Source organism: Haliaeetus albicilla, chromosome 5, assembly GCF_947461875.1.
Source record: "Haliaeetus albicilla chromosome 5, bHalAlb1.1, whole genome shotgun sequence".
Lineage (NCBI taxonomy): Eukaryota > Metazoa > Chordata > Aves > Accipitriformes > Accipitridae > Haliaeetus > Haliaeetus albicilla.
Window position 1 is genome coordinate 17,875,720 of NC_091487.1, and position 15,292 is coordinate 17,891,011.

Genomic DNA, 15,292 nt, shown 5'->3' on the forward strand with positions numbered 1-15,292 from the left:
GTTGGGAGCATATAGCAAATATAGGTACACCTGTGACAACACAGCAGAATTTAGCTACATGTTCACAATATTGAATGGAGTCCAAAAAATTCTTCATATAGACTTTACCTTTGTATCATTTTTATCTGTGCGTTTGTGTTTTGGATGAAGGCATATGTATTCAGTTGATAGTAGGCAGTTCTTCACTGTGGTAACTTTCATTCTGCAGTATTAATATTTTAACACTGCTGATATAGGAATAAATTGGAACGTGCTTGTTGTACACTTAGCAATGAATCCTTGTTCAAATTTCCTCAGAACTGACTTCCTAAAAAGTTTTCAAATGCCTAATAAAACAGATTAATGCTTAAACACCTTATTTTTACTATTATAAACCTAATCCTTGGTACTAGTCTAAACTTGAAAAGTAAGACTGAATGAGAACTACATAAATGGAGTGAAATCAAAATGCACCTGAAAGCAGTGATGATAGTATAACCTCCAACACAATTGACCTATTCTGCTTTCTCAGTCAGTATAATTCAATTTGGGATTTTTATAACAATGTGTAAATATCAGCATGTATGAAAAGTCTTTCTCGATATAGTTAAAGGAACATATCTAGTCTAGACCAACTCCTACTTGAAGATTTCTTAGCTGACAGTTTGATAGCGATTCTGTTCCTGGTTGCAGTTTATCATAGTGATTTGTGAATGGTTTGGAAAATCACAAATTATTTTGGAAGAAAAAAAATATTTTTGATCTTGGTTTAATCCTTCAAATAAAAAGCTATCTTGGAAATGTTTGGGGATTTAATTTATGGAAATGCTATGTGCTGGAGGCATTATATCTAAATCACATAATACCTACTGAAAAAAAAAAATGAAGTAACTTATTGGTGGTTTTGTTCTTCAGAAATGGAGGAACAGAATGCTGGACCTGGGACTGAAGATTTATAAAGGATTATGGGATTATACACTGAAGAGCCAGCAGGCGGAATGCCTGAGTGACTGAAGAAAATGGGTGCTAATGCATCTAACTACCCTCACTCGTGTTCCCCAAGGGTAGGGGGAAATTCACAGGCACAACAGACATTCATAGGTAACTCTCTTTAGTTTTCTTGTCACTTACATAAATGACTTGCTGGATTGTGTATGCACTGGATATGATTTACTTGCAGTAGTGTTATGCAGAGCTTTTATTTTCTAGGTCACCAGTTTGAATCCATTCAAGCTCAATCGTGCATGAAATTTGGTACTGTCCAGTATCTGTTTGACCTACGTATGCAATGAGTTGGTCTGCCATTTGCTAGTAAACAGATGCCAGGTTATTTAAATAAAATAAAATGGAGGGTTTTTGATAATTAAACCATGCATGCTAGTTTTCCCAGTTCAAAAACAGTTGCTGTCTATTAATGCTATCTACCATTTTCTACTCTTCTCCCTCAGATTTTCTGTGAAACTGTGTTAGAGCATATAAAACTCCTGATCATCAGTATTCATTGTGGTATTGGCATTGTGTCTAATATCAGTGAATTACTTATTGCTAGAAAGGATATCTGATAACAAGCCTGTTAAAGTAACAGTCTTGAAGACAACTTTTTCTCTTGTCCCTTTCCTGTTCCTGTAAATGAGGAATGGGGGTAGTTACTGTCCTAACAGTATTATTTACAAGGAAGGACATTGCTTAACTGGAAGTGTGAGTTAAGGTGCTCTTAAGAAATTATTTTCTTATCCCAGTCATAACTGGGGCAGGTAATACCTTTATGTGCTTTTCAGCGTAGTGCAAAAAGACCTCAGTGTAGATCTAAGTACTGTCACACTATAAATAATAAATAGTTATGTGATTAATCTAAAAGAAGGCAGTTTTTGAGAAGATAAATCTTGCTTGAAAAAAACCCTGACAGCCTGAAGAATGATCTTAGCAGTAAATAACATAAATACTTTATAAACACTTTTCTCCTTTATGCCTTGGCTTGCAACACTGAATAAGTACTTATTGATATTCAGTGTTACTTTTCTTAATCACCACTGAAAGCACAGTGATATCCTTAGCAGAGGAAAATTTGACTTGCTTTGTAATTTTTCTCTCTTGTCTCAGCTTTTGTGACACTCCTAACTTTTGGAGATCTGAGCAGAGGACAGCTCACAAACTGTACCTGTGCTCTGGGCTAAAAATTCTGCAGGTGCTGTCGTAGCATGTCAAGGAAGAACTGTTAGTACTACTAACATCTTGGATATCCATGGTGTAAAGTCCCCCTTAAGGCTTTATGTATTTTCAGTGTATCATAACTAACAGTAGTAAAAGGTCTGCCCCAGTTTATATACTTTCTAAAATCACAGCCAAAATGTTTTGATTTCATGTCTTGAGTGTTTTTTGTCTGCCTCTGTATTGAATGAAGAAAAACCCTTACAGACCTGAAAACAGGCAGATCTGCATGCTGAAACACCTTTTGAGTAGATTTGAAGAGGGGAGAGTTCCAAAGGCTTCATTAAATTCCCTGGTAACTTTGTAGTTGATATGTGGAAAGTTTTGTTGATGCTCTTCGTTATTAAATTCAAAATTGAAAATTGCAGTTGAGACTTTTTTGAGGAGGGTCTAAAAGCATGTGGCTGTCTCATTCCAGGCAAGGAAAATGAGTGTTCTAGTTAAAATTCGTGCTGAAATCCTCTGATATTATGGTGGTACTTACATGAGTGTGCTAGTAGAGTAAATGTACTATCTACATCACAGATGTTAATCTGTTCTTCCCACTTTGTGGAGTTTGGCTCTTTCTCATTTTGATTTTCATTTGGATGATTGGTCTGTGTAGCTGTCTCAGTAGAAAATAGATGTATCCTAAAATCAATAGCTGAGGTTTTCATCACTCAGCAGAATAATGATGTTTTAATGTTAAATCAACTTTTACAGATTTTTAAATTTTTTTTTTAAATGTAGAAGGCATTAGATCTGTTTACTGCCCTGAAGTAGCACTGGCAGTATGGGGGCTAGAGTTATAATAGTTGCATGATATGTATTAGTTGCCTTATTTCTGGAAACTGTATTCAGGGCTATGGGTTTGATTTAGATGTGCTGCTTTACCATTAAAGTGCGGCACCATTGTGGTGGGTTGACCCTGGCTGCAAGCCAGGTGCCAGCCAAAGCCATTCTATCACTTCCCCCCGCCCCCTCCTCAGCTGGACAGGGGAGAGAAAATATAACAAAGGGCTTGTGGGTCGAGATAAGGACAGGGATAGATCACTCAACCAATTACCGTCACGGGCAAAACAGACTCAACTTGGGGAAAACTAATTTATTGCCAATTAACCAGAGTAGGGTAATGAGAAATAAAACCAAATCTCAAAACACCTTCCCTCCAGCCCTCCCTTCTTCCCAGGTACAGCTTCACTCCTGGATTTTCTACCTACACCCCTCCCTCCCCCCAGCGGCACAGGAGGACAGGGAATGGGGGTTACAATCAGTCCATCACACGTTGTCTCTGCTGCTCCTCCCTCCTCAGGGGCAGGACTCCTCACACTCTTCCCCTGCTCCAGCGTGGGGTCCCTCCCATGGGAGACAGTCCTCCATGAACTTCTCCAATGTGAGTCCTTCCCACGGGCTGCAGTTCTTCATGAACCGCTCCAGTGTGGGTCCCTTCCACAGGCTGCAGTCCTTCAGGCACAGACTGCTCCAGCGTGGGTCCCCCATGGGGTCACAAGTCCTGCCAGAAAACCTGCTCCATGGGTTCCTCTCTTCACAGGTCCTGCCAGGAGCCTGCTCCAGCGTGGGCTTCCCAGAGGGTCACAACCTCCTTCAGGGCACATCCACTTGCTCCAGTGTGGTGTCCTCCCCAGGCTGCAGGTGGATGTCTGCTCCACCACGGTCCTGCGTGGGCTACAGGGGGACAGCCTGCCTCACCATGGTCTTCTCCAGGGGCTGCAGGGGAATCTCTGCTCTGACACCTGGAGTACCTCCTCCTCCTCCTCCTTCACTGACCTGGTGGTCTGCAGGGTTGTTTCTCTTACATGTTCTCACTCCTCTTTCCGGCTGCCGTTTCTGTGTGCCCTGCAACTTTTTTTTTTTTCCTTCTTAAATATGTTGTCACAGAGGTGCTGCCACTGTCGCTGATGGGCTCGGCCTTGGCCGGCGGTGGGTCTGTCTTGGAGCCGGCTGGCATTGGCTCTGTCAGACACAGGGGAAGCTTCTAGCAGCTTCTCACAGAAGCCACCCCTGTAGCCCCCATGCTACCAAAACCTTGCCACACAGACCCAATACAACCATATTACATTGTAAATGTAGGATGAATATTAAAAACTGAGACCCGATCTGTTGAAGCACAGTACTTCCATAGGATGGGATCCCATTGTTAGCTGATTGTTATCTGACTTAATGCTGAATTTGCTTACAGTTTAAGAAGAGGAGATATATCAGTAAAAATAATGCAGTACTTTTACTGTAAAAAATACTTTTGTTTTAGTAAAGGTTGAGCTAGTCATCTCCTTGCTGTTTTGTGTACAGCATTCAGGAGGAGGATTTCACACCATTTTCTAGGGTGGTACATCTGTTCAAGATGTATATTTTTAAATAGAGCTCTATAATTAGATTTTTAAAATGTGTAGGATGCAGAGGACTAGACAGATCCCATTATTCATTGTCAAGTGCCCAAGTAGTTTCTCTTGACAGTCATCTGTTTCTTGTAAATATTTATCTGTTCAAAGCTAGATATGGTCTAGGGGCATGAAGTAGGTATTGCTTTTTAACAGCATTTAAGAGATTGGTGCCTTTTAGTGTAGAAGTGGGGTAGAAATTTCTGTTTCCTGCTTCTGATGCTGCCTTATGAAGGAGTGCAGGCAGGTCAAAAAGGGGCTCTTCAAAATTCTTTCTTTGAGGGATACAGAGCCACCAGCTGTTGTGAACCCAGGGAGGCTATGCTGGTGCATCTCTGCCTCTGGCAAAATGCAGTTGTGTGGTGGCACTTTTATAGCAGTGTTTTATCTATTTGTAAGGGTTAATAACATGCTTTGCAATACTTCTGAAGTTAAATCTTGTAAGTAGCTCAGGGTACACAAGGTTTGAATGGTGTTTTAGTATCTTATGGTGATTCATGTGCAAGTAATAACTCATGGCAGCCTTCAGGAAAGAAAGAAATTGAGACTTGTGGTGTCCTAGTTTTTCTTTAGCGGAATGTAAGAGAATATTCTGCATACTCAAATTTGCAATTAGAATCCAAAATACTTCAAATAGAAATGAGCTGGCATGTTCTCTTGGAGGAGAATGTATCATTATAGAGTGACCAAAGTGTAGTTATACTTTTATTGTGACATGTAATTGATACTCTTTAAATGGAGCAGAAATTCTAGGCTTGTCTGTATCAGCAGGAGACTGACTCTCTACTTTTTTATTGTAATACCTACTATAGCACATGGGAGGAATTTTTATGGTGGATATTGCAGCACAACCTCTTTGCTGAAGTAGTCTTGAGTTACTGCTGTTCTCTTCATTTAAACTGATATTTTTTTAATGTCTTAAAATTTCAGTATGATTAATAACATGTTGCCTGATCAAGCAAAATTTAGTGTAGCATGGATGAAATGGTTAGAGGGCTTTCCTCAAAGAAAGCAAAGTTCCTTCCCAAAGTTTTCACTAATAGATGAATCATAAAACCATTTTGTTGCGTGATTTGGGGGAGCTTTAATTAGCTTGGCATAAAAGCCAATGTATAAGGTTACTTAGAATTATTGAGGCTTAAATAATAAAATAGTTTACAGAAATCTTAGATTGCTACAGTTGCCGTGCTCTCAAAGACAACCTTGAATTGTTCCTGTCTCTCAAAGTTCAAGAAGTGCTTACCTGAAATAACATGGTAACTAAAAGCACTCTGTTTTGACAGACTGGCCCATAATATCACTGTCAAAATAGCATAGCAAAATAGCATCACATCAAATCTACCTGGAACAAATGGAACTGTGAGAAAGCAATGATAGAACAAGTTATAAAAGCCCCAAAAACTCTGGTGGTTGGATGTGCTTTGAACTTAAAGACCCAAAAAAGACAACAAGTAGTGAAGCTACAGAAGTGTACTAATGGAATTGTTAACGATTGTTAACTGTTCTCATCAGAAAATGGACAAATACTATTTCAGATGGACCTGCAATTGTTATTAATCTGTATACCATTTGCAAATTTTCTTCTGGTTTCTTCTTTTGTCTGGAAGTAGTTGGGTTTGTGTACGTTTTTTTTTCTTTTCCTGTCATGTCTGAGGTTTTTCACCATCTGGCTTAGAGTGAAAATTCTGTAAAGTTAAATTAGAAAAGAACTCTTTAATGTGAGAGTCATGCTTCTGTTTAAACTATAGTTTTTAACTACTTTTTTATTAAAACACTACTTCAGTTTTCCATTACTTCTAGAAATGCAGACTGATTCCTCTTTTTCTTACTAAATTGCTGTCAGTGTTACAGTATAGTAGGCTCAAACTGACAATCAGCAAAGGTTCGTTTAGCAGAACAGGTCAGGTATGTAACACCAATAACGTTGAGGGGAATCCGTTTTTCGTTTCATGACATGTTTCGTTCATAACATAACTTCCCTATAAGTAATTTTTGAGGGGACAAATAATTATATGTATACTTTAATTGTATAATGCTCTGTTCAAAGGACATCTTTAATAATACAGTAAAACTTTCATTCTGCATATTCTTTTAAATGAGGTGTACGCACAAATTATCATCTATAGTTCTGTGGAAAGGAGCCCATTTTGTGTGTTTGACTTTTGGCATTACTTGATTATCATATAACAGGATTTTTACTTTCTTGTTAAATTTGCATTGGAAATTAATTCATTGTCCTCAATGTCCTTGAATGTTTTGGTACTGTGTTCTCTGTTTTTCCCATTTTTTCTTGTGACTGTGATAACTATCTGATGTCAGGTATGCTTTTCTTGTTGAAATGACACTTAATGCTAGAAGAACAGAATTTGAAAAACGTTTTGAAGGTGGAGGGGGGAGGTGCTACTATTTCACTGAGAACATACAAGTTTTTTAAAAGCCTGTATTTTTCACTTCCTATAGTTAATACAATGATACTTGTAACATTATGACCACAGTGTTCTCCTCCTGCTTAGGTGAGTGTTCCATGTGCTACAGAGCTACATCAACTGGCACTGCTTGGTTCTTAAAATTGAGTACCTTTTTTAAAAAAAAAGGTATAAACTTTGTAGATGCAAAAAAATGATTTTTGTTCTGAATGGCCAGAGAAGGCTTCAGTCAGGTTTCCAACTTGTTGAATTATGTGATCTGAGGAGACTGAAAACCTGTGTAACTTACAGAGACATTGATGGACTGTTTAGGTGTTATGGACCTTCCCTTTAAATTTAAAGACTAAATGTGTTCCATTTTCCTTTTTGCCTTCAGGGACATCATCCTACTCTCATCAAGGTTATGGCTGTGAATCAAAGCTGTATAGCCTTGACCATGGCCATGAGAAACCTCAAGACAAGAAAAAGAAAACCTCTGGCCTTGCCACCCTCAAAAAGAAATTCATTAAACGTCGGAAATCTAGCCGATCTGCTGATCATGCCAAGCAGATGCGTGAGCTCCTCTCAGGCTGGGATGTCCGAGATGTTAATGCATTAGTAGAAGAATATGAAGGGACTTCAGCCTTGAAGGAACTTTATCTACAAGCTAATTTGGCAAGACCAGAAGCCAGAACGCTACAAAAAGACATGGCTGAACTTTATCAGTACAAATATTGTACCGATGTAGACTTAATATTTCAAGAAACTTGTTTTCCTGTGCATCGTGCGATATTGGCAGCAAGATGTCCATTTTTTAAGACGCTGCTTTCTTCCTCACCAGAGTATGGGGCAGAAATAATAATGGATATTAACACAGCTGGCATAGATATGCCTATGTTTTCAGCTTTGTTACACTACCTTTATACAGGCGAGTTTGGAATGGAGGATTCAAGATTCCAAAATGTTGATATCCTTGTGCAGCTTAGTGAAGAATTTGGAACACCAAATTCCTTAGATGTTGACATGCGTGCACTGTTTGATTACATGTGCTACTATGATGTGGTTCTTAGCTTTTCATCCAACTCTGACTTAGTTGAAACTTTTGGTGGAAGTCAGAACTGTCTAGATGAAGAGCTCAGAGCTCACAAAGCTATTATTTCATCACGATCTCCATTTTTTCGTCACTTGCTGCAGAGGAGGATACGAACTGGTGAAGAAATCACAGACCGAACTCTACGAACTCCAACTAGAATTATATTGGATGAATCTATCATACCAAAAAAATATGCTAAGGTCATTTTGAACTGTATGTATACAGATGTGGTGGACCTCTCAGTTTTGCACTCCAGCCCTTCAGTGGGCAGTTTAAGTGAAGTTCAGGCTCTTGTAGCAGGAAAACTAAACATGACTAGGGCTGAAGAAGCTATGGAGCTTTATCACATAGCACTGTTCTTGGAGTTTAACATGCTTGCACAAGGTATGTAATACTGTCCTTGCTGTAGAATATATGACCTTATTAGAACAATTTTTTTAGCAATTTTGCAGTGTAAGTATGCCTATTGAGTCTTGCTATCAGTGGCTGATAACTCCTTTAAGAAGAATTTCTTTTCCATCTAAGTTGTAGATAATACATCTGTGTTTTCTAAAGACAGAAGAAATGCCATGTAAGAGCTTTTAACGATATTGCATGTCATTATTGAAGCATGCTATTTATGTCAAATATGTATAACTGGTCTTGATATTTCTGATCTTTATCTACTTTCATCTAGAATCCATTTTCTGGGTGTAAACGACAGGGGGAGGATACAAGAGATCCTTGTTGAGAGGAGGAAATATTTAGACTTGTTATGAAGTGTCCCTATGTGTTAACAGGGCTGTAAGCTTGAATGATTATTTCTGTAGTTTATGTCAAAGGGGGCACACCAAGCCTGCAATCTTGCTGTTGGAAGGTAAATTTAAACGGCTTAACTGCGCTAGTCCTAGGTCTCTGGTATCTATTTCTTGATGTACAGAACTGAAGCCAGGGGCAGTCAGTATTTTCAGACTTAAAAGTTTAGAAAGTTTCACTTCTGTCCATTATTCTTGAAGATCACTTAAATCTTGATAATGTACTTCCTGCACATGGAGGCTGGCCAGGGTTATTACAATCTCTGGCGAGGTGCTGGAGCACTGACCGGTGAACTAATAACACCTCTTGTAGTGGCAGGAGCTTTGCTTGCTATTTCATCTGTTTGTATTTAAACTATTTAGTGGCCATATTATACATAATGGGATATGGCAGTTGCTTCAGGCCTTGCTGGTGGGGAATGAGAACTTTGCTTTTGAGCTGAGAAATGGAGAATGGAATTCACCGAGATATCAGCAACATGATTTGTTTAAGCTAGTTTAATTTTTTTTAAGAAAATAACTTTTTACAGTAGATCTGCACATCTGTAACTTCTAGCTATCAAATTAAATTTGACAAGATTGAAATCTTTATAGTATAAACTATCAAGTAGACTTCAGTAAAATAGGAGACTTTTTAAGGAGTGGGCAGGAAAAAGCAGGTATAAGCACTGCAGGAAGAGATCATACTTGGGTATACAATGGGTTATCCTAATAGTATATCAAACTAAGTGATAAAGATATGGGAAACTGATCAGAACTATTGTATCTTCTGTAGAGGTTGGTATTAGGAAACAAATTTTCAGATGATGCTGAAAGTTGAAATAATCCTACTGCAATAAAAGTGGCAGAAAACAAAGGAGATGAGTTTTCCAAGATATGCTGCTACAGGAATGCAAATGAGGTGTTCTTAGGCTCAGAATCATCAAATTGTAGAGCAGCCCAGGTTGGAAGGGGCTTCGAAAGATCATCTGGTTCAACCTTTCGTGGGAAAGGGAGCCTAGATGAGATTAGCTAGCACCCTGTCCAATCACGTCTTGAGAACCTCCAGTGATGGGGACTATACCATGTCCCTGAGGAGGTTGTTCCAGTGAACGATTGTTCTCACTGTAAAAAATGTCTTGTATTGAGATGTCTCCTGGTGCAACATGTACCTGTTGTCCCTTGTTTTCTCCATGTGGCTTCTTGTGAAGAGAGAGCCTCTGTTTTCTTTGTAGCTGCCCTTTAGGTACTGGAATACTGTGATGACATGCCCCCCAAGCCTTCTCTTCTCCAGGGAGAAAAGACCTAACTCCTTCAGTCTTTCCTCATAGGCTGGGTTCTCCAGCCCTTTGATCATCTTTGTGGCACTCCTTTGGACCCTTTCTGGACTGTATGCATTTTTCTTATTTTTGTTGTTGTTCTCCTCCAAGTACACCTAGAAACTTAATGTTGAATGGAATGCAGAAGTGACAAAAAGTTTAACTGTAGTTGAACTTTAGTGTTAAATTCATTCCTATACAATATTCGCAAGTTAATAGTCCTTGAGAACAGGACAACTCTGTAGATCAGCTGAAAGCAAGAAAGGAAAATGAGTTGAAATTAAAAAGGTGATATAAGTATACAGTTTCTCAGTTTTGGTATATGCACATACACAAGTGCTAAAAGGATTTAGTTTGCTCAGGGAATACTAATGAGGGAATTAAGCTGTGAATGAAGCCCTCAGTAAGACACTGAATAATTACACACTGTTTCATAAATGAACAGGGTGTAATTCTTTCCCTCAGATTGGAAACCTAAACTGGAACAACTGTGATCTAGAAGTGCTCTGATGAAGCATTGCAAGTTATATCAAAGCAGATAAGCAATGATAGATAGAGGACTTCAAAGAGAAACTTAGGCAGACATATATAGGAAAAATGGCTTTTATTTTTTAGGTGTTAGTAAATGGTGAAAAACAGGAGTGATGTTTTTATTTGATGCTGAGTTTCATTATTTCCGCTCACTTTAAATTGAGCGTGCTTGGATCAGTACGTCCTAAACTGGCATTCTTTTCAGTAGTGCACTACAGATCCATGTTGCTCTGGAGTATATATTCTGTGAGTCAGCGGTAACAAGATTCTAACTTTTCCCTGGAGGTTTTTGCCCCAACACTACCTCGAGGGGAGGAAGAAGAAAGGCAGCTGCAGGAGCTGCACTGGGCTTGCAACATCTCGGCAGCACACTCAGGTGGCTGGAAGCAGCGAGTGCAGCAGTCTGGGCTCAGTCTTCGTGGCCCTCTGGATGAACCAGAGCTGTAGCATTTTGGGGGAGATCACTGGGAGGAGGTAGAGGGATGCACTAGCCTTCAGAGGTCTTTTCTTCTTTCCCTGGTAAATCTGTCTGGCCACAGAAGTGGTGAGCTGTGGGGTGGGGAGATGGTTATACATAAGGCAGAAATGCAGTAAAATCAGGCAAGGGTTGAAATTTATTATATTATCCAATACTAGCAAATGCAAATTTGGCACCTCTTCAGATACTGAAATTCTAGATATTAACTTGAACTAACTAGGATTCTACAAATCAGTGCTGCGTTCCCTAGCTACAGGAGAAAGCAGTAAGCAGACTGTAGAAAATCTGTATACGCCAGTGAAGTCAGCATGTAATAGTTTCATTCTTAATCTGCTGAGTTCAGGTTTAGGTCATTGATACTGTGCTGACGCTGAAGAATTGTTCTGGTATAATCTTTTAACTAAAATTAAAAGGAAGCTTATTTGATAAGGGAAAACTATATGCCTGCGCTTGACTAACAGATCACTTAACAAAGTATGTGCTTTAGTAGTGGCCACTGTTCTTGTTTTGGCACTTAACTGTAGCACCTTGTTCTCCCTTATTGTAATATTTAACATGAAGTAGATGAGAGATCTTTGTTTCAGTAGTGTGCTTCCCATTCCCTGATTTCATAGCTAGCATGCTTCTGTGCTGGAAGCTGTCACTCAAACATCTGACTTGTAGATGTTATGTGGAGCGATGCTGGAAGAGACAGCATTGCATAGGTGTTAGAACTGCCTGCTCAGTGGTCTCCCATGAAATCTCTTAGCTGGGTCCTCTGAAAGCACTTTTCTACTTTGTTGTGCTGCAGGTGTCCAATTTTGTCCAAGTTCTGACCAATCCCATCAGTTGATTTTTGCAGTAGCTAATGTCTTAAGATTTTTCTCTAGATTTCGACACACCCTGGCTCAAGTTTTTTGATTCAGTTCACTCATGCTATCCAATTGCAAACTTGCTAAAGCTCGTCTCCCTGGTTTCCTGGAAAATATTTTGGGCTCATTATATCTAAGTCTGGATACTCTTTCCAACTCATTTTGCTCACTTTTACTCAGTTTTGGCTGGGTATTTGTAACTGAGTGTCAAGTGAAGTTGATGTATTTTAAAGCTTCTGATCAACTGGTTTTACTTTCGACAGATTTTAGTTTGATTTGTCTTCAGGGACCTTTCTAAGTATCCAGATGTTGTAATTTTTCTTCAGTTTCAGCAGATGATTCAGCTTTGACTCTTTCCACAGAAATCTTTCTGTTCCTAACACAGTGATACTCATTTTTTTGACTGTTGTATTTTTAATAGATGGTTTCCCTATGAAGTCAGTGACAGTATGGGTCCATGCTATGAATCTTTACTGTCCAAGTAAAGCAAGACTAGGTTATTTAGAATTTATTCTGCCTTCAGCTTGATTTATTTCAGCTGATGATTGTCACTTATCTTCCAAGAGAAACAGAATTGGATCTTTGAATGGACTAATTTGAATAAATGAACTAATCAGCAAGCATATCTCATCTGTAGAGCTGATCATACTGAAACCCATTTGTACCTAATAGGACTGAGACTGCTATGAGGGGTGCTGCAGTACTTGTTAACTATCGAAAAGGGAAGCTCTTCACTGCTTTCACAGAGGCTGTGACGGTTAGAGCCCTCTCCAGGAGGTTCAAGCACATCCCTTAGTGGAACATTTCTGTGCTCTGCCTACTTATTTCTGCACTCTGCTCCTGCTTTTGTGTCTTCATGCTGCCTTGCTGCTCTCTGTCAACTGTACTGGTGTGATCATTTTAACACACTGACTCATAAAGATCAGGTTTAAAATCACTGATCCCTTCCTCTTCTGTAGCACGGTTATTAAAACCAGATCAGTTCCCTAGCCCTGTTCATCATGTGTTGTTAAAATAATCCCCCCTTCCAGTCTTACTGCGCTGCTGCATCCACTGCTGTTGCAGAGTTTGGCTTCAAGTATCTTAATTTTTATTAGATAGCTATATTAAATATATGAATGCTCTTCCACATATTGGCCCTGTTGCTTACTGTCATGAATAGTCTCACTGAGGTGGTGGTACAGTGTGTTTTTCTGTTACAGGTTTTTGGATACTGGGACCCTATGAAATAGTTTTGCCTGAGAGTCTTTTCTGCCTGCTGATTTCAAAAAGTTTTCTAAAGTAAAATTGACAAAAAATATAACTTAATTCCAGATTTTTTGCTTTCTTTTTATTTTTAGGTGTTGACTTTACCCTTGACAAGAATAAGAACTAAGAAACTTTATTTTAAAGCCGTATTCAGTAGCACAGCCTTTGATCTAGAGGCAGATATCACCTGACATCAAAAGTACCCTTGATCTCAGCAGGACTGAAATACTGAAATGCCAGGAAGCCCACAGTGCCAGTATTAAATACACACAAATGTATTGTGGGAAGATTAGGGCAAATGTGTCATTTATATATCCGTGCAGTAGGAATGCTCAAAGGAACTAGTCTGGCACTTATAACTTCAAAATAAATTGGGTATGATTAAGTAAATATTAACATAAATCTGACCTATTATCTCCTTACAATGATTCACTTGTACTCAAGCCTGAAATTATTGCTTAGGTTTTAAATTATGAGGACGAAGACTGGAGAAAGCAGAAGGGATCTTCCTTAGAGCAGTTGCATTCCAGGGCTATATGCAAGGATGAAGAATTTGACTGAGTTGTGCAATTGGGCACATCGAAGTTGTTCACAATGTTATAGTTTGCAGAGAAACAGATCTGGTCATTGTTTTCAGGTTTTTCTTTCAGCCACCTGTGTTCTAGGAAGTATATGGCTTAAATACTGGACAGTGATGGCTAGCAGTGGTCCCTCTAAACATCAGCTCTTCCTCCCTCAGCCCTTCATTGTTCCCATGTTAACTTCTTCCCTCTGGTTTGTTATGGTTGACTTGGTAGCTTTTTGTTTGACCCACGACTGTTTTCTGTTTAAGCTGGATCAGCTATGCCTGTAGCTGTTGCTGAATGTGCTTCTTAAGGAATGATGAAGCCCAGTCAAGGGCCGTTACCAGCTGGTGGCTGCAAGAAGCCGAAGATGTAAATGCAGATTTCAGGCTTCCTAAATTCATGCATTTTACATGTGGCAGGAGCAGAAGAGTAAACTCATTTTCATTGTTTAGGAGAGAAAACATTAAAGAGCTTTTGCCACAAATATTGGATGCTTTAAACGTGTACTAATTACCTGACATTTCTGGCTAAACTTACAACTTAAAAAATACAGCTGTTAATATCTTAGAATGTGTAACAGCTTTCTAACTGCCATATCATAAATGAATATTTTTAAATAACACAAGTTGCATTGTTTTCATCTGCTCCCTAATTTAATATTTCAGATGGCTGGATAATATGCTGTACTGGATTCCATGTAACTTAGAGTTTTCACTATGGAAGGATATTTAGCATAACACAAAATGCTGCCTGACCTAACCTTCAGATAATATTTTATTTTTACTTGGAACAGTTAATCTGAAGTGCTATAAAATCATCAGCTTTGTATTTGGATAAAGCAAAAAATACTACCATAGACTTTAACAGTGCCATAATAGATGTACTCTGAATTCAGCCTTTCAAGGATGGGAGTACATGACTGTTATAAATTTTTGTGCTTAGAAAAATCATCAGAGGGATTAAAAGTAGCTCAAAAGAACTACTGAACTTAGCAATAGATTTCAACAGTGTTTGACCGCTAATGCCCATGAGCCCTTCTTTATCTCCAGTGCAACTTAGGTCTTGTTTTCTTCTCTGCAAAACATTCACGTAGTTTTGCACCTTTACATAACCAAAACTTGTGTGCTTCAGAGTTCTAAAATGGGGAAGATAATGCACCTGCAAGTTACAGGCTTGGCATCAGTTAATAGTTAACTTAATCTCCTTTTAAAGATTTTTTTTTTTAAAAAAATGATTTGGGGAGGAGACGGAAAAATAAAGGCACTAAAACTTCAAGAAGCTAGGAACATGTAGCATTCCTTTAAGACAGACAATATGGCGCTGCCAGGACTCAATAAATGTTAATAAACTGGGAAGGTAAGCCTGCATCCAGAAGATGATGTTGAACAAGATCCCTTGTTCACAATACAGTTACAGGAACGTAGGGGTTGTTGCAGTTGCTGCTTATATGATAACCAGTTAAA

General features: G+C 38.8%; 1 protein-coding gene across 3 annotated transcripts in view; it reads left to right on the top strand.

Annotated features, from left to right (window-relative positions):
• Positions 1–15,292, top strand: part of BTBD7 (BTB domain containing 7) — a 60,433-nt gene that overhangs the window by 20,202 nt on the left and 24,939 nt on the right. For all 3 annotated transcript variants that reach the window (XM_069783580.1, XM_069783582.1, XM_069783581.1), the window contains exons 2-3: positions 895–1,080; positions 7,368–8,447. In XM_069783580.1, coding sequence (XP_069639681.1) covers positions 999–1,080; positions 7,368–8,447 — 1,162 coding nt within the window. In that variant the 5' untranslated portion in view covers positions 895–998. The remainder of the gene's footprint in view (positions 1–894; positions 1,081–7,367; positions 8,448–15,292) is intronic.